General features: G+C 46.1%; 2 protein-coding genes across 2 annotated transcripts in view; one reads left to right on the top strand and one right to left on the bottom strand.

Annotated features, from left to right (window-relative positions):
• The window catches only part of GRAMD1B (GRAM domain containing 1B), a 71,237-nt gene extending 65,466 nt beyond the window's left edge, over positions 1 to 5,771 (top strand). The window contains exons 28-31 of the mRNA XM_012001698.1: positions 1,160 to 1,171; positions 1,508 to 1,615; positions 1,929 to 2,046; positions 5,225 to 5,771. Coding sequence (XP_011857088.1) covers positions 1,160 to 1,171; positions 1,508 to 1,615; positions 1,929 to 2,046; positions 5,225 to 5,314 — 328 coding nt within the window. The 3' untranslated portion in view covers positions 5,315 to 5,771. The remainder of the gene's footprint in view (positions 1 to 1,159; positions 1,172 to 1,507; positions 1,616 to 1,928; positions 2,047 to 5,224) is intronic.
• A 6,082-nt stretch (positions 5,772 to 11,853) lies between these two features.
• Positions 11,854 to 19,603, bottom strand: part of SCN3B (sodium channel, voltage gated, type III beta subunit) — a 28,134-nt gene continuing 20,384 nt past the window's right edge. Inside the window, exons 6-9 of the mRNA XM_012001636.1 lie at positions 16,843 to 16,928; positions 15,839 to 16,499; positions 12,010 to 12,179; positions 11,854 to 11,946 (exon numbers count right to left, since the gene is read on the bottom strand). Coding sequence (XP_011857026.1) covers positions 16,865 to 16,928 — 64 coding nt within the window. The 3' untranslated portion in view covers positions 11,854 to 11,946; positions 12,010 to 12,179; positions 15,839 to 16,499; positions 16,843 to 16,864. The remainder of the gene's footprint in view (positions 11,947 to 12,009; positions 12,180 to 15,838; positions 16,500 to 16,842; positions 16,929 to 19,603) is intronic.

Here is a 19,603-nt window from a genome sequence, read left to right on the forward strand (position 1 = left end):
TTTTTTTTGAGACAGGTTCTCACTCTGTTGCCCAGGTTGGAATGCAGTAGCATGATTTCAGCTCACTCTAACCTCCACCTCCCAGGCTCAAGCAATCCTCCTGCCTCAGCTTCCCTAGTAGCTGGGACCACAGGTGCATGCCACCACACCCGACTAATTTTTTAAAATTTTTTTTGTAGAAATGGGGTTTTGCTGTGTTGCCCAGGCTGGTTTCAAACTTCCCAGCTCAAGCAATCCACCCACCTTGGCCTCCCAAAGTGCTGGGATTACAGGCTTGAGCCACCATGCCCGGCCTATCTTCTCGTTTTTTGTCATCTTCTCTCTTCTTATGTGTGTCCACATCTCCCCCATTAGTGATAAGAACTACCCTTTGTGTAGGGCCTATAGTGTGCCACGATATTTTTCAATATATTCCCTTTCATCTACAGAACAATCCCAGTAGGATAGGTGTTACTGTCCCTAGGTCGGAGAAGCTAGGAAACTTGATCAAAAGTTAAGAGAGTTTTAAGCGGTGAGCCAGGGTTTGCATCCAGTTTTGTGTGTCTCTGGATCCTCTCTACCCACGATGATGTCTTCTCTCTCCATCCTATGAGCTTGTAATACAGTGATGTTTAGGCAGCCAGTGAGGCTGAGAGAAGGAGGGAATTCCTGCAGTCTCTCTGTGACTCCTCATTCCCCACAGCCCCTCCAGCCCCTGGATGATCCTTGCCTCCCCTGTCTCTCACCAGTTCTGACCCAGACTCTGGGAAACCTCAGCCTGCCTCCATGATCCCTGCCCACTGGTATCAGGTTGAGGCAGGGAAGTTTGCAGCTTGCGAGAAGTTCTGCTAATGTCTGTAAGAGGTATCCTTGGCAGAGCTAGGGACCCAGTGGAATTCCTCCTTCCATCTCACCCTTCAATTACGTCCTAAGGTTGGGTTGGTAAGGGGAATCTTTTCTCAATTTAGCACCCGTGAAATACTAAGAGTCTGTCTGTTGCTTTCTCGTGCCCTGTCCTTGCTGGGTCTTCTCATCCATTGTGTCTTTGCTTCTAGTATTTTTTTTTCTCATATACTCTCGCTCGCTCCCAGCTTGATTTTCAGTGCAGTTTTCCCCTTCCCCACACTTGCCTGTTTCTAACCTCTGCCTCCTCCCCATTTTTCTTCCTTGCTCCCATTAGGATCTGTTTCAGGTACTGGCTCTATGATTACTCCTTTACCCCCTCATCTCTCTTCCTTCCCACCAGACCTCTCTTCCCCCAGGTGCCCAGGTTCTGGTGCCTGTGCATCTCTCCTTTCTAGTGCCTTCATCCCACGCCCCTCTCCATGGCTCTCCCCTGTATCCTGGCCCGTCCAGATTAGGTTGCTTCTTTCTCTCTCCCCTGTGCTGCATCCCTCCAGCTCACTCACTCACTGCAATGCTTTGGATGGCCCACTGGTCAGGGACAGCAGCCTCTGGGATGGGGGATGCCCTAGGCTCAGATGACATCTCACTGCTGTTGGTTTTTTTCCCCATGTCTCCTTCCTAGTCTGGTGCTGCTGGTCATCCTTAACATGATGCTCTTCTACAAACTCTGGATGTTGGAATACACCACGCAGACCCTCACTGCTTGGCAGGGTCTAAGGCTCCAAGAAAGGTAATCCTGGCCTCGTCCCCTCACCTCTACCTTCATCCCACCCAGTGCCATGACACCTGTCTCCCAGTCTCCCTGGGACTGCCTCACTGCCCTTGCCCAAGGGATAGCCCTCTGGGAAGACCCCACAGGGAAACTCAGAATCTCTCCCTGTAGTTTCAGCCCACTTCTGATCTGGGGCACAGGGGAACCAGGGGCAGTGGGCAGAGGACAAAGCACTCTGATGTGACTCTCTGTCCTTTAGGGGTCTGGGAGCACAGGACAGTTCGCTGAGCATAACTCCAGCTGCTGGGGTACCCCTTCTTCTACCCCACAGGTTACCCCAGTCTCAGACAGAATGGGCCCAGCTCTTAGAGTCCCAACAAAAGTACCACGATACTGAGCTCCAAAAATGGAGGGAGATCATCAAATCCTCAGTGATGCTCCTTGACCAGGTGAGATGCCCACCTTCTCTGCTTGCCCCAGTCTTTGGGAGCAGGGACTCCTTCCCTTATGCTGTGAGAAAGATCCTCGTCTCTATCACCACCCTCCAGACTTCTGCCTCCAATTCATTCTTCCTCCAAGCCATGCATTGTTCTAAATGGAAAGCCTTCCTTGAGTGGGCTGCTAGAAATGCAGGTGTATTCTACAAAATAATAACAACAAAATGACCCACTGAATGTGCACCAGGAAAGCTGTAGGTTAGTTGGAAGGAGAACTCTTTTTATTTCTATTTTTGGTAACCATAACCATCTGACAGGCATTTAAACAGAGAACCCCCTCAACCCTTTTACAGAGATTTGTCTTCCCAGAGGGCATGTCTTTGAGTTTTTTCAAATGTTCACCGCCCCCTCCTTTGACAGTAGGTGGCACTGCACTGATAGTCTGGGAAGATGGCTGTACTTTGTCTTCTTGTCGTAGCATCATCTTTGTCGTACAGTTTGCCTGTATTCCCCCCCGCAAAACGAGATCAACTATTTAGGCAAATCATCCTGAGGCAAAATCAAAAATTAGCTTAGTTTCCTTGGGGGAGGGAGCTTCCTGCTTCCCCAGAATAGTTTAGTATCTTATAATATATGCCTCCATGTGGTTGCCTAGAGAGCAGGAACCTGCCTCTGCTGTGCAAGAGAATTAGAAAGTGATAGACTCACAGTTTACCCTGCTACATGACAGCTTCTCTCCCTGAAGAGTTGACTTTCTGACGTTTTGTGACCAGCCAGAGATGGCATCCCAGCCTTGCCACTAACTAATTTTGTGACCATGAGCAAGGGACCTTGAGCTTCCATTTCTTCATTTATAAAATAGGAATTGTAATCGTAGCTTCATGGAACTGTCATCAGGATTTGATGGCATATGGGTGGTGCTCATTAAAATTAAACTTTATTTCCTTGCATTCTTTGGTCTTAGCTCTAAATAAGGAGAAAGAGGCCGGGCGTGGTGGCTCATGCCTATAATCCCAGCACTTTGGGAGGCCGAAGAGGGCAGATCACTGGAGGTCAGGAGTTTGAGACCAGCCTGGCCAACATGGCAAAACCTTGTCTCTACTCAAAATATAAAAATTAGCCGGGCATGGTGGCGCACGCCTGTAATCCCAGCTGCTTGGGAGGCTAAGGCAGGAGAATTGCTTGAACCTGGGAGGCGGAGGTTTCAATGAGCTGAGATAGCGCCACTGCACTCCAGCCTGGGCGACAGAGTGAGACTTCATCTCAAAAAAAAAAAAAAAAAAGGGAAAAGAATCTTAATGCAGCTATCAGGACCCAGTTGGATGTGTTTAGCTTTGTCACTATACTTAAGGAGGGCATTTTTTTTTTTAACCAAAAGAAGACAAAAAGCATAGTGAGGAGTTTAGAAGCCCTACCATTTCAAGAATGGTTGATGGCACTGAGGACAAACCCAGGAGAAGGGAACACGGGGGTGAGGAGAACAGGGTGGTCTTCAGACATCTAGGCCAACAGGTGTCAAGGGTTAGACTTACTGAAAAACTCCAGAGCACTGAACTTGGGCTAGAAGTTTAAGAAAGTAATTTTTCTTCATCATCAACTGCAGACAACTTGTGGCTAATGCTGTCCAGCAATGAAACAGGCTACTGTAGAGAACTGAGATTCCGACATTGAAAGTGTTCAGGGGGTAACTAGATGATGATGGATAAAGAACTTATCGATTAAATTGGGACATTTGGACTAGATGACCCAGGGGTCTCTTCCAACTCTAGAATTCTGTTTCAGAATGGGGCCCATTAACTTGGGGGTTGGGGCTGTCAGACTTATAGCCTAGTGGACTCTACACGATAAGTATTAAGAGAGTTGTTTTGTTTCAATCTCTTTAAAAGTAACTTTTAAAATAACAGAATGGCCTCCTCCTCTGTCTTGAGCAGAAGATATAAATGAACTAGAGAGGAGAAAGTGGTAGACTAAGCAGGGAGACCAGACTTTCCCCAAATCTGTAACCGTTTACCCCAGAAATGTTGTCTTATGTTGTGACAGAGCAGTTTACCCAGAGACAGTATGTAAATATGTGAGTATTTAAATATGTGGTGTGATGGGCCATTTTAGAATTCTCCTGCCGGGCTCCATTCTAGTCTCCCATTTAGACTGCACTCTGTGACCTAAAAATGTTAATTTGCTGATATGGGTACCTAATAGGAACCTACCCAGTTCTCTGCGTGGTGCCCCTGGGTGCACAAGAGAAGGATTAGACACCGTTCTAGTCCTTGCAAACATGAAACCAAGCAACGAAAGATGACTGAAGTCCAGAGCCTGAGTGTGCTGTGTGAGAGACCATGAAGGAGAGGGATGACTGAGAGCTGGAGGAAGTTTGGATCTATTCTGAGCCTTAGCAGATGGGTGAGATTGGCATAGGCAAGAGCACAAAGATTCCCAGGTGGGGGGAACAGTGTGGCTAAATGTACAAAGACAGGCATGTGGTATATTAGGGATCATCAGGGAAACCAGATGAAACGAGTAGATCAAGTCAGTGACAGCCTGAGAGGCTCTTTGTAGCAGTTGAACACTTCAAGAGAGTTCTCGATTCAGCACTGAGACCCAGTAAGCCCTACCCAAGGGCTTCCCATGCTAGATTGTCTGTCTCCTTTCTTTCTTCCTCTCTTTTTTTCTTTTATTTCTCTCTCCCTCTCCTTGTCCCTCTCTGTCTCTCTCTTTTTTTAAGAGGCAGAGTCTTGCTCTGCTGCCCAGGCTGGAGTGCAGTGGTGCAGTCATAGTTCTCTGCAGTTGCGAACTCCCGGGTTCAAGCCATCCTCCCATCCCAGCCTCCTGAGTAGTTAGGACTACAGGTGCATATCACAGGGGCTGGCTAATTTTTAAATTTTTTATAGAGATGGGGTCTCTCTGTGTGACCCAGGCTGGTCTGAAACTCCTGGCCTCAAGCGATCCTCCCACCTCTGCCTCCCAAAGTGCTGGGATTACAGGTGTGAGTCACCGCGCCCAGCCTGACTGTCCCCTTTCTACTTGAAACAGCGTGCCCAGAGAACCAGCCTTGCTTTAGGTGCCCAACTCTTTTCAGCCCCATGGCGTGGTTGGAGGCCTGCCCTAGGCGGGTGTGGGGAGAGGGCTGCTCGGTGGAGAATCCCACTGAAAGCGCAGACCCAGGCCTGGGGTGGGGTTTTCTGTCTTGCAGATGAAGGACTCGCTCATCAACCTTCAGAATGGCATCAGGTCCCGCGACTACACGTCGGAAAGTGAAGAAAAGAGGAATCGCTATCATTGACAAGGCAGGAACAGGGTGGCTGCAAGAGGCCTGTGCAATACATGTACATAGACCATATAAATATATATATAAATATATATATATACAGAATATAAATATATATATTATATACAGATTTTAAAAAAGAGATAATGCCTATGTACCAGGGAGAAGGAGCGGGCCCTCCCGCTCCCTGTGCTGGCCGGAGCAGCGTTTTCCTGGGGTGGGGCAGCTGAGGAGGGCAGGAACCGCCTCTCAGCACTGACCACCCTGATCTCCCTCCTCCCACCCTCTGTTCCCCACCCCTTCCCTTGCTGGCCATTCTTGGCTCTTAGAAGGGAAATGTTGAGCCAAAGTTATGCCTGTGAAGACCCTAGGGTCTCAAAAAGAAGTCTCAAGACGGCATTGCTTAAGGTGCTTCGTTCCCTGATCCCCTTTTGATTTGTTTCCAAAATAAAAGAGAATCTTTTCTTCCCTACCCCAGGCTTCCCCAGGCATTCTCTTGGGAACACAGAAACATCAAGGGAGCCCAGTCTAAACTCTTAGGGTTGGCCGCCCACTTGATCCGGACCGTACTGAGCCTCAGATGGAGAGGATGCTTGGAAAGCTAGGAAGGCTGCATTGGGGGGTGGCAGGCTCCCAAGACCCGTGTTCTGAAGGATACTCTCCTCCATCACCCCTGCACCGTCCTCCGACCTATGTAGGGTGTGGACGCAGTAAGGGCTGGGAATTTCTTACTTTCCCACCCACTTTCTCTCTGGTCTTCTCCCAGGCTGGATCTGGGCGAAGTGTCACTTTTTAGTGCCTAAAGTCCTATTGTTTTCTGTGCCCTAAGAGCACATTGTTTATTAGCCAGGGTGGAGCATTTTTGACCTTATTAAACCTCTTTTAGTGCTTCTAAGCAAGTCAGGTGTGTGGCTCTGAGGCGTTCACTTGGAGCTGTCAGTGTGATTTCCAGGATAAGTCAGGGTGTGCTGGGCCCTCCAGGATTTGAGAGAGGAAGAGAAGGCCCTCGCTACGTCCGGGGTGCAGGGTTTACCCACAGAACACTGTGAGTGGTGAGCAACAAGATGGGTTGCCAGCGTCATTTGCTCTTGGAATGAACCAGCATTCGCCAATGGAGACAACTGTCTGAGATAGCTTGCACATGGAAAAAGCATCTAAGCCATTGGAGGGAAGGAACTGGCAAAGGTGCATGTGTTTGGGCAGGAAAAGGCCAAGTGAAATCTATGCCCCAAGGGAGTCATTCCAAATCCTGAGTTTCTCAGACTTGGGAATGGGGGCTCTGGCAGGGGGTGGAGTACAAATCCTGCTCTGGTCTCTGGCCCCACAGAGGTGTAAGATCATTAAGGAGTAGAAGGCACTGGCTTCAAAGAGTGAGACATTCAGGGCCTTTTCAGCGTTGGCCCACTAGCACCATGCATTTATCTGAATTCACAGGGCCCTCTGGGCACATTCATCATCCCTCATATACTAACTACTATTTCTTCATATAATGATCAAAAGAGTCCCACCAGCTCCAGGCAGAGCTTGTGGAGATTCATGAAAGAGTCACAGCCCATTGGGCATGCAGAGCTCTTCAGTCTTGCTTGTTCTTCTCCTGGGCTTCTTGATGCAGGGGCAGAAGGAACTCCAGATGTCCCAGATGTCCCAGAACATCAGCCCAAAAGACAGAAGATTTTATCACTCATCTACCCCACAAAGTTGTATTTTTCTTTTAGAATGGCCTTTAATTCCCTGTGGCAATTACAGTTTCTGACTTTTCCATGTGAAGATAAGGCCTTGGTATTTCCCTAAGGGCAGGATCCTCCAAGGGAGGAGGGTGAGGAGGCTCCAAGTCATCAGCCAGAGCAGGTATTCCTCCCCTAGAAGAGGAGATGGAAGGAAATGCAGTTTCATGTAATCCCTGTGAAGAGTGCCTACGCGCACAGCCCAGTGTGTCCTTGTTCAGTTCTTGTCTAGGACTTTGGGTAAGGGACACTGGTAGGGATCAAGGCTCATGGGCTCTGAGCCAAAGAAGGAGGCATGGTGCAGACTGCTGGAAATCTCCCCCTTGGCACAGTCAGAAGCCAAAACTATTCCCAGAAAGTTTTGAATGCAAAAATTGGAGATTCCCGAATTTATTCCATACATAATTATTTACTTAAGTTATTTAATTATGAAAGGTGCCATGGTGGAACCTGTGGGATGACTTTAAAAGGATTCTTTGTTTGGAGTCAAGTGACAGAGCAGACCTGGCAGCAGGGAGTTGTTCTGCTTCTGCTTTACCTCTCAGGACCATTCCCAGCAGGAGAAGGTGGCAGGGAGGGCAGTACTGAGTATATCAGAAGAACCCTCCTGGTTTTTTAGTGATTTGAACCCAGTAGACAATGTGTGCACATAGGGAATGCCCTTTAAGAATTGTGGGTCTCTTGTAGGCTCTCTCTGTTCCAATAATTTTTTGACTATCATACCAGGAGAAAACCCACAACTCTATTCATTCCCAAACAAAATCTCTTCCCCCTTGGTTAATAGCTTGTGAAAGAGATCTTAACTCACCCTTGCAGATAAGTCTGGGAGTGAAACAAATAAATAGCATTGTATTCCTGGCCATTAGCCTGGCTAGTTGCTGTCTACAAGGGAGCATCAAAAAATCACTACTTATGTAACTTCTTCCAGCCAGTGCTTTTTGTGTTTGTTTTTGTTTACTAGGGACACACAGGAGTCTTTCTGTAATGACTTATGTGGTACAATGTTTGAGAGTTTGCACTCAGTTTTAAAGAATTTGCAGTTTCTAACGAGGTGAAGAACTACTATAGGATCTAAAGTTCCATTACAGCTTACTGTGAAAGCATTGACAAGACTGGCCTCAGACAAGCTAATCATGGGTGTGACTCTCTCCTTTCCCCATCCACCTCTTTGGGGACAAGAGGATTACATCTCAGGCCAGCAAGATCAGCTGCTTGAAGCTCTGTATAAGAGCACTGCACTGATGGTTTGGAGACCTGGGCCTGGGTCCTGATTTTTCCACTGACTAAGCTCTGTGGCCTTGGGCAAGTCATTCTGTCTCTGAGCTTCAGTATCCTCCTGTCACAGGAGGGAGTGGGGCTAGATCATCTTTAAGGTAGGTTCTAGCTTTGACATCATCTTGAGGGTTAGGCCAGAGGCTGAGAAGACTGAGTGCAATTTCTCAGTTACTCTGCCAGGAGGGAACAAGCCCAGAGGCTGAAGCTTCCCAGTATTTAGAGGCGTGGTAGGGCAGTGTTTGCATTCCCAGGAGACCCAGGGTGGTTAAAATATATTCTTTAGGTGGCTCGGAGGGCTGGGGACGCCCAGTAGAGGGGGGGAGAGAGAGAGAGAGAGAGAGAGAGAGAGAGATCGAGCGAGCTTGATGTATTGCTCAGTATTCACCTAGAAGAGTTTCTTCCTTCTTTGGCCTAGTTTGTGGAGGGATCTTCCTTTGGACTTTCTCTGAGTTGGGAGAAGAACATTCTTTTCAATGGAGCTCATCTTCTATCTCTAGGCTCTGTGAAGCCTTTCATCTGTCTGTCCTTCCTCCTTACTGGTAGAAGAAACAGTGGAGAGAAACCACTTCTGGTCCTAGCACTTCTCTTTGGTCTAGATAGGGTTTGGATTTAGTGTGAAGCTTTGGCTAAAACTCTTGGGTTTGCCTTAGAGCACTGACACTAAGAACCTACACTGACATGGCGAGGACCAAGAGAGCTCAAGAGGAGTGCTTTGTGAGAAGTGGATTCTCTCTTGCCCCCACCCAAACTTGAACTATACCTATTACATTTCCAGGCAGCATCCCTAGGATGAGGTCCTGGAGAAGGGACTAGGGGAAGTATCTTTCTGGATGCTTGTGGTCCCAGAAGGGTACTTTCTGTGCCATACCATGTCGCTGCTTTAAGCTCTGCAGGGCAGCCAAAGCCAGCCCTTTTCTCCTACTGCCCCCAGGAGAAATAGCACTCTTCTCCCTCCCCCAGATGGCAGGGCTGTGGTCTCCCTACACCTCATACCCTGCCTGCCTCCTCCAGGAGGAAACTCCAGGGCCCCTTCCTGACTCTTCCCCACCCTCACCACTTGTCTCTAGTCTATGGAACAATCATCCCATTCACCACTTCACATCCTTGACTTTCATTCCCCCAACCTCCAGCAGGTTGGCCCCAATCCCCTTCACCTCTGTGTTTTCTTCCAGAAGATGCATTTTGGGTCTGAGAGGAGCATTTTCCTGGAAGGCCATCTTTTAAGACCCCTGCTTGCTGTCATAGTGCAGAGCAGGAATTTGCACACTGTTTAGAGCGCTCCTTTCCCACCGCTCTGCCCAGCCTTGTTACCTCACTTCTGCTCTGGCCATGGTTGTGAAGGGCCCAGCCAGCTCCCTGTTTTGATGTTCTGTGCAACAGCTCTGGGGTCTTGTGACTGGAGATCCTCAGCAGGCCCTGGAGCCCGGACTGGAGTCTTGGCAGCTGATGAGCAGCACCTTGCCGGCCAGGAGGAGCTGATGCTGGACGATCTCCCCAACATTTGAAGGCTTAAAGAACATTATCATTCTTCAGCCCTCCTTGCTTCTCTCAATACAATAAGACATTGCAGAAGCAAAAGGGTGGCCTCTGCTCCAGGCAAGGCAGCTGACTGGGGCATTGGCCTGGGGCTTGGGTGCCACGTGCTGAGATTGCATAGTCAAAGCAGCCATTTTTGCCAACAATAGCTTGTGGCTCCCCACATTTTCCTACCCTGCACTTAAAGGCCAGACCACTCTCTGCATGGACCAGACCATCTTCCCAAACCCATGGTGCTTTTTCCCCAACTCAACCTAGACTCCAAGGTGGGGAGGGATGGGTCAGAGGCCATAGTGGCCCCTGGATAATCCTGACATGAGGTGGAGTGGGGTGAGGCAGAGGGAGCAGCCCCAACACCTGCACTGGGCCATCTATGGGAAAGAACACGGGTCGAGTGCAGTCGAGTTGTCTGGCCGTCTGTATTTGGATCTATAACTGTACTTTGCCTGGCGCTGTGCGCAAGGTCGGAACACTTACTGCTAGTACCTAGAAACACACAAGGCTGCCCAGCCAAATCTTAATGTAAAGTAGCTAGAGCCATGGAAGTACAGTATGAATTAAAAAGAAAAAAGTATTGAACTACAATAATAAATGGTGTGCGTGTTTATTGCTTGATTTATGAGTGCTCGTCACCTCAGATGTTTCTGGTCTTGCCAAGTGGACTCACAGCAGGTCCTGAAGGCATGCGTGTAGGTACACTTGTACACACACACACACACATACACGCGGCCATCCACCTTCTCACAGGCGGGAGGGAGGCCGCCGGATCGACTGGAATGGATAAGTTTCGGAGTCAGATCTGAGTACAAAGTGCAGCATCACTGTTTACCAGCTGTGTGGCCGTACGCCCCATCTGTCACTCCAAGCCTCAGTGTGTCAGAGATAATACATTTAAAAAACACATCGTTCTTAGTATGGCAGCTGGTATTATACTAAAATATTTTCTTTTGTTTTGAGACGGTCTCACTGTGACCCAGGCTGGAGTAATCATTGCACCAGTAGTGGTGCAATCATGGCCACTGCAGCCTTGATCTCCTGAGCGCAAGTGTTCTTCCCACCTCAGCGTCCTGAGTAGTTGGGGCTACAGGCACACACCACCATGCCAGGCTTTTTTTTTTCTTTTTTTTAGAGATGGGGTCTCACTATGTTGCTCAGGCTTGTCTTAGACTCCTGGCCTCGAGTGATCCTCCCGCCTCAGCTTACCAAAGTGTTGGGATGATTAATCTTTTTTTTTGTTTGTTTCTTTTTGAGATGGAATTTCACTCTTGTTGCCCAGACTGGAGTGCAATGGCGTGATCTCAGCTCACTGCAACCTCCGCCTTCTGGGTTTAAGCAATTCTTCTGCCTTAGCATCCCGAGTAGCTGGGACTACAGGCACCTGCCACCACGCCTGGCTAATTTTTGTATTTTTAGTAGAGATGGGGTTTCAACATGTTGGCCAGGCTGGTCTTGAACTCCCGACCTCAGGTGATCCGCCTGCCTCAGTCTCCCAAAGTGCTGGGATTACAGGTGTGAGCCACTGCGTCTGGCCGATTTTTACTCTTATGATGAGTAGTACTGTTGTTTTAGGAGACTGTGATGAACTGTGAATCCTGATGATGGTTTCTTGTTGAACTTTTCCCTCTTCGGGCCTTAACACTTCCAGGAAGATGAATGTTGAGAGACTGCTTTGCCTTCTTCTTTTATGTTCCCTAAACTGGTGGAGCTGAGAGCCAGATTGGCTTCTCCCTTCATTAGGTCAGCCTTGCAGGGAGCTCCTTGCTACCTGGTTAGGAAACTTGTTTGATGTCAGGCAAGAACATAAGTGACTCTTGTGTTCCTTTGTATTAGGGTAGAGGAGGAAAGGGAAGCAGAGAGGCCAGATCACACATTTAGTGTGTGTTTAATGTGAGGCTATTACATGGTTTTCATTCTCATGCATATCCACAGATTGAGTACGGGAATATGAAGCAGGCTGAGGTGCTGGGGGAAGGCATAGTCTATGGGGCAGACACAGTAAGTGGAACAAAACCAAAGAGAGTGGTTTTTAGGGATACTTTATTGACATGAACAAGGAGTTTACTGAAAAATAGCACATACAGGCATTATGTTGTTGAGGGCTTAGGTGGTTGGCTGTGGAAAATCAAGAAAAAGCAATATGAAGATGATAACATGGAAAATACTTCTATCTGTTGCAAGACTAAGAGGGTGTGGATTGTGTTGGATGGCGGTTCACAAGCCTGCAAGCACTTGGCCTTCAGCGGCCTCCCTCTCCATCACACACACTGCTGAGCAGAGGCAGCTCTTGCCAAGCGGTGACACAGGGAGGAAGCACAGAGCATTGCTGGCTCTGAGGGTTAGCTGGCCTGGGCTGGAGACCCGAGTTTGATGTATAAATCAGACTTGCTTGGAAGTGCTTATCTCCTGAGTCTTGCTGCGAACTCAACTAAGGGGGAGGAAGTGGGCTGGATTAATCATGAGCTGTCCACCAGCTGAGATTTTAGAGATTAAGTAGGGTTTGGATGATGCTGTTTTTCAGACTGATGACTGCATAGCACACTGAAGGTCTAGGCTAGCGCTTGACAGAGTGGGTGCAAAAAGATGTTACTAGAATGAGTGGATGATCAGACTGGCAAGCACACCAAGCACTATTCAGATACATTTGCAGTGACTAGGTGAATTCACTGAATTAGGGATTTTTCATTTACAAAATGAGGTGAGAGGAAGGCTTCTTTTGTTTTTTTGTTCTTGTTTTTTCATTTTCATGTTAAATTGGGAAAGGACAAACTAAGATATATTCTGAAGTGTGTCTAGCTCTTGCTTCTCTTTCTTCCTGCAAAGATGAAATGGCACAGCCTTTTCCCTCAGATTTATGTGAGGAGGACTCACAGATTCTGAGATGGGTGGAATTTCTTGTTTTGATCCAATAATTTTGGGGAGAGAGGAGGGAGCTGCTGTCTCTTAACCATGCACTGCTCTTCACACTTCCCAGCATATTCCTGCTTTGAAAAGTGACTTTCCTAGTAATATTTCTAGGTGAACATCTAAGGAGAAACCTGCAACTGAGAAGGAAGTCTGAGTGTGTGGGTGTTTGGGAATGGAGAAACTAAAGGGGCATGCCATTAAACAAGTGGTGAGAATAAAGGCTGGGGTAGGGACAGGCAAGGAGTGTTTGAGGTTGGTGCTCTGATTCAAGACTGAGGTGACAGTGAAGGTCAACAGGGCAAGGTGCTCTTGGGGCCAACTGGATTGAGCAATCACATTCATGGCTGTGAAGCAGTAAGAACGGGAAAATCAGACTGAGCCAAGCTTGGCCTTTAGTGAATTGTGTTACCGAGGATCAGACATGGGAAATATCCAGCACCAAGACAACAGATGGGGTTTCCAAAGTGATAATAATAGCCCTTGAGAACTCTTCTAAGCCCTTTAATAAGCAACATCAGGCCAGATAAAGCTTCCAGAGAAACACACATCTAGTCTGGGTCTTTTATAAGATTATGGGAAGAGACAGGGAGGTGGGTGGAGATTGGAAGTAGGCTGGTGATCACAGTACCTTGTTGATTTACAGTCATGATCAAATCTCCCAGGAAGGAGTTTCGTTGCAATTCAGGAGAAATGATGATGCACAAACCAACTAGAAAGAGAACCAAAATAGGACCGACTCTCAAAGCACATTGCTAGCATCCACCAAAAAGCAAAGTAGTAGAGAAGCAGTGAGTGGGATTAGGGGTGAGAGAAGATGGAGAACATTAGGACAGGCAAGACAGGCAATGGTTAGATGGAAGCTAAAAAATAAGAAAACGAAGCAGCTATGGTCTAAGTGGAAAGAGAACTGAAAGAGGAGTCAGAAGACCTGGATTCTTGCCGTCTACCTACCAGCTAGGTTTCCTTATAATTTAGTAAAGTTACTTAACCTCAGAGAGCCTCAGTTTCTTCTTTTGTAATGTGAGTATTCATAATATTGACCTCAAAGGACCAGTTATAGAGAAGAAATAAAATAGTTAAGTGAAAATACTTTGTAAACCATATAGTTCTAATGAAAGTGTCAAGAATGAGAAGAATGGAGAAGTTAGAAAGAGTGTGGAAGATAACTTGTCAAGGATAAATAAGTGATAGGTACCATTCAGCTTCATTAAAAGCCATGCAAGCAGCATCTGAGTTGGGTTTTTTAAAAAAGAAGAGAAAAAGGCAATCATGCATACTGCCTGTTTCAACTTAGATACAAGAGCTATTGGAACACTGAGGAAAACGCAGTGGTAGTAAGTATCTTTCTACTACCGCAAGTTGTGGTATCCACGAGCTATGGACTGGAAAAATGTCACACTAAGGCCAATTTTCCTAACTACAAAGTTAAAAAGATCTATATTCTCTACCTAATTTCAGAGGGACTGTGTGGAAAATTACCAATAAGAAGAGTCTTGAATTTATTGCAAATATTTTCTTCAACAAAATCAGACTCTTTAATGTGTTAACGGTCTAGTTTGGGACCAGGCACGGTTGCTCATGTCTGTAATCCCAGTGCTTTGAGAGGCTGCGGCTGGCGGATTGCTTGAGCCCAGGAGTTCAAGATCAGCCTGGGCAACATGGCAAGACCCCTGTCTCTACAAAAAATACAAAAATTAGCCAGGCATAGTGGTGCATGCCTGTAGTCCCAGTTACCTGGGGGCTGAGGTGGGAGGATTGCTTAAACCTGGGGCAGTTGAGGCTGCAGTGATCTGAGATTGCGCCACTGCACTCTAGCCTGGAAGACAGAGTGAGGCTCTGTCTCAAAAAAAAAAAAAAAAAAAGTCTGGTTTTAAGTACTCTCCTAGGATGGAAGAATGAAAAGAAAAAAAAAAAAAAAGCTTTTAAAGTAAAGCTCTAAACCAATGGATTATGGTCTTTCCCTATAAAGGGAGGTCCCAGATCTGAGGGACTTCTCTCTCACTGAATCCCAGTCACCTTCATCTTCTTACATTCTGTAAAGCATCTTTGCCCTCTCTTGTCCCTAGGTGCTGAAGGAGGTCACACTTGGACCTGTCACTCAATTAAAATGAAACACGAGATATCGACTAAAATTTTTTCCAGTTTCTCTGCTCCCTTAAAAGCTAGGGGAAAAAATCTGAAAATTATGCATTCATAAGTGAAGTATTTGGAAACCACCTACCCATCCCTCCCCTCTCATACCACTTATTTGCTCATGATTCATCTCAGACTAAACATTTTTCTTAGTTTAAATATCATTCTCAGATGCACTCTCTTTCTGGAGGGTATTTCACAAATCTTTACATAAAGGAAGTTCTTTAAGTCTACCTCATGTTCTTCTCTCTGCTTTTTTGGCCAATTTCTAGTAATCTGAATCTATCAGAGTTGACCTCAGCCCAGTGTGTGCTTGTGAAAGAAGCATTGCCATAGACAAGTCCAATGTCAGTCTTTCCAGAAACAAAGTTATCCACTGGGCACAGTGCCTCACGCCTGTAATCCCAGTACTTTGGGAGGCTGAGGTGGGTGGGTCATTTGAGGTCAGGAGTTCGAGACTAGCCTGGCCAACATAGTGAAACCCCGTCTGTACTAAAAATGCAAAATTTAGCCAGGCGTGGTGGTGCATGCCTGTAATCACAGCTACTGGAGAGGCTGAGGCATGAGAATCGCTTGAACCCAAGAGGCAGAGGTTGCAGTGAGCTGAGATCACACCACTGCACTCTAGCCTAGGTGACAGAGGCTCCATCTCAAACAAAAAACAAAACAAACAAAAAAATCCATCCCAGGAAGTGTAAACTGGGCAGCACCTAAGGCTTATTTCTGCTCCAGTTTATCCTCTTAAGCCTCTTATTCAGTTAGCCCTGTATGAGTCTTAGTTGCCTCCTATTTGTAAAATGAGGAATAATACTGGTGGCACAGAAATTTTGAGAGGAAGAACTCAGGAATTTCAGTCCTAATGCCCAGGTAGTGTGCCCACAGGGAGGGCACACATACATTCTCGCAATAGGATCAAGAACGTGTTCAGAAACATGTTGCATGACTTTTGAAGAGCCACTTAAATTACCATTGGTCCTTCCCAAGTCTCCTGTCCTTGTCTTCTTGGAGGGTAGCTTAGAGACCCATCAGGATCTAGCTCAGGAGAATTAAGCTCCAGAGAGCACGTTAGTCCATGCTTCAGGATCTTTCTGTCATGGGAGAACCTAGACAGGCATGTTTCACTCTGATGCTGTAGCAAAGTGGGCCATGAACTTGACAAAACTGACTTCAAGGAATCCAAGTTCATGACACACTTTTGCTGTAACCCGAACTAATCACTCCTGCTTCCTTCTATTAAGACATCCATTCTCTTGCAGTAATGGAGAATGAACCAGTTCCAGCCAGTTAAGGGCAGAGGGAGGTGCTAACTCCAGCACTTGTACAAAGTCATTTGGAGCACAGGGGAGAAATCCAGTTGGCTTTGGAGTGTCTTGTTCGAAAACTAGGACAGGGTGAGGTTGAGTCTATGTAGAAATGTTGGCTTCTCGGTTCTGGCAGAGTCTTATGGTACGTAGAGGTCTGATGGAGTTAGGAAGTCAGAGGTGAAAGCTCAGAGGCAGGTGGATGTATGGATGAATGAATAGAAGGATGGATGCATGAAGGGATGCAATGGGGCCCTTGGGGCACCCTCCTGATGCCATTGACATTGCTGAACATGGGATGTCCAGTCCCTCAGGTGTTCAGGCCACCTACCAAAGACAAAATAACTCACTGAGAATTTGCCACCCAGCCCAGCCCAGCCCAGCCCCAAAATTCTTTGACCAAAGAAGGGAGTTGGAGAATCCTATGCCTCTGTTACCATGGGCAAGTTCAGGTTGCCTCGACCCTCAGGCCAAAGCAGTTCCCTTCTGAAGCACTGACGTCATACAGAGCTTTGTGGCTTAAAGAATTACCCTGAGGGCGGGGACCCCAGGCAGGGTAGACAGTGACCTAAGGGACCAAATGTAAAGTCACTTCAGTTGTGGGCAACGAAGTCACTTGTACAACCTGCCATCCACATCTGCCTTCCCCTCCCATGTTCCTGTAGGTCACCTCATGTCACACTGCTCCTGTTCTATTCCTCCACTGGTACTGCAGAGTTCTCCTTGTTCTCAGATGGGATGGCAAGGTAGTCAGACCTATAGAGGACACAGGGAAAGGGAATCAGAGCTTCAGTGCCCGGGGTGGGAACACAAGAGGGGGAAGGAGCAGGGCACAGGAGCAAGGACCTATAGAACAACTCTGCATTTCCGTCTGCTGTGTTTCCCAAGAGAAAAACAACCTTTTCTGCAGATTAAAATAATCATTTCCCCCATATATGTATATGAACACCCACCAGGACTGTATAGCTTCTCATTTATCCATCTTGTCTTCGGCATTTAGTTAGATTAATATGTTGGCCAAGGCTCATGCCTCTAATCCCAGCACTTTGGGAGGCCAAGGCAGGAAAATTGCTTGAGCCCAAGGGTTCAAGCCTGGGCAACATGCGAAACCCTGTCTGTACAAAAAATACAAAAAACTAGCCTGGCATGGTGGCACGTGCCTGTAGTCCCAGCTACTTGTGAGGCTAAGGTGGGAGGATCACCTGAGCCTGGGAGGTTGAGGCCATGATTACGCCACTGCACTCCGGCCCGGCGACAGTGAGACCATGTCTCAAAAATAAAATTAAATTAAATGTTGGTCAAAATGACAGCTGTGAAATTATATTTTATAGTTGTTTCACATGTTTATAGGCTATTTGGGTTTCTACTTCTGAAATTTGACTGTTCATTTGCTTTCCAGTTCTTCTGAGATCTTTGTCTTTTTCACATTGATTTTTCTTTGATGGTTTCACGTTTTGACAATTTCTCCCAGTCTCTTGTTTGTCTATGAATTTTGCTTATGGAGTCTTCTAATGAACAGCTGATTCTTTACATATAATGTAATCAAAATTATTTTTCCTCTTGGATTTGTGCCTTTTGTATTTTATTTGGGAAATTTTCTCTATTGCAAGGTGATAAAGATATTCTCTTATATTCCCTTAATGAAATTTTCAAGTTTGACTTTTACTTTGAGTTTAAATCCCCTGACAATTTATTTTGGTTTAGTATGAGAGATGGGGAATCTAATTTTGTTTTGTGTTTTTCTTTGTTTGTTTCTGTATAGATTAGGAATTTTCCCTGGACCACTTACTGGGCAGTTCATTCTTCCTTCAATGATTATAACATCATCTCTCTCACATATCAGGTTTTCCTACATGCATTAACCTGATTAGGGGCTTTTTGTTTGTCCACTTCGTATGCCTGTGCAGTATCACAAACTCTGTATTCTGATAGCTCTGTAAGAAACCTTCATCTGGCCGGGCGCGGTGGCTCATGCCTGTAATCCCAGCACTTTCGGAGGCTGAGGCAGGCGCATCACGAGGTCAGGAGATCAAGACTATCCTGGCTAACATGGTGAAATCCCATCTCTACTAAAAAAATACAAAAAATTAGCCGGGCATGGTGGTGGGTGCCTGTAGTCCCAGCTACTCGGGAGGCTGAGGCAGGAGAATGGCGTGAACCCGGGAGGTGGAGCTTGCAGTGAGCCAAGATCGCACCACTGCACTCCAGCCTGGGCAACAGAGCAAGACTCCATCTCAAAAAAATTAAAATAAAATAAAATAAAATAAACCTTTGTCTCTGATAAGACAAATCCTACCAACCTCTTGCAAATTTACTGCTCTTTCTTTGAAATGGTTTAGACCAAGGGTGGGCAAATTATGGCCTAAGAGCTAAGGATAGTTATTTGCAAACAAATAGAAGAACAATACGTGACAGGGACCTATGGAGCCTGCAAAGCCTAAAACACGTATTATCTGGCTATCCCTTGGTTTAGACTATTTTTGGTCACTTAGCCTTCCATGTGACTTTTAAGATCAGTTTATTAAGTTCTTTGAGAAATCTAATGGGCATTTGGATTGGAATTTCATTGAATTTGAAGATTAATTTGGGAGAAAATTGTTTACACTTTTGAGGTTTTATTCTCCATCTAGTTACATTTAAAGTCTTTCAGTAAAGGTTTGTAACTTTTTCTCTAAGTGTCTCGTATATTTTTGTCAAATTTATCCCAGAAACTGGAGAGTACTTGTTGCTATTGTAACTTTAAAAGCATTTTAATATTTTAAACATTTAAATATGTTACTAAATTTGTTGCTGGAATACAGGTGATTTTTATATTTTGATTTCTATCAACAATTTTGTGGAACGTTCTTCCTAGTCCTAATAGTATTTTTGTAGATTCTCTTAGGTATCCTATGTAAATAGTAGGTATAAATAATGATCATTTAGTTTCTTCCTTTCCAAGTCTTTTTCTTCCTTGTATTTAGTTGGTCTTCACCTAGGATTTCCGATACAATATTGATAGAAACAGGGAGAGGTAGTCTCCTTGATATGTTCCTGATATTACAGGCATTTGAGGTTTCAACACATAGATGATATTTGCTATAGGCTGCCATTTATCACTTTAAAGATGCTTGGTGTTTAGGTGTAGATATATTTTATTTATTCTGCTCAGAGTATATTACGCATCTTGAATCTGAAGAGTCATCCTTCCCTTAGCCGCTCTGTCTCTGAACACTGTCTCTCCTCCATTCTCTGTTCTATTTTTTTTTTTTTTTTTTGAGACAGAGTCTCACTCTGTCTCCAGGAGTGCAGTGGCGTGATCTTGGCTCACTGCAACCTCCACCTCCTGGGTTCAAGGGATTCTCCTGCCTCAGCTTCCTGAGTAACTGGGATTACAGGCATGTACCACCATGCCCAGCTAATTTTTGTACTTTTAGTAGAGACAGGGTTTC

Source organism: Mandrillus leucophaeus, unplaced genomic scaffold (assembly GCF_000951045.1).
Source record: "Mandrillus leucophaeus isolate KB7577 unplaced genomic scaffold, Mleu.le_1.0 Scaffold669, whole genome shotgun sequence".
Classification (NCBI taxonomy): domain Eukaryota; kingdom Metazoa; phylum Chordata; class Mammalia; order Primates; family Cercopithecidae; genus Mandrillus; species Mandrillus leucophaeus.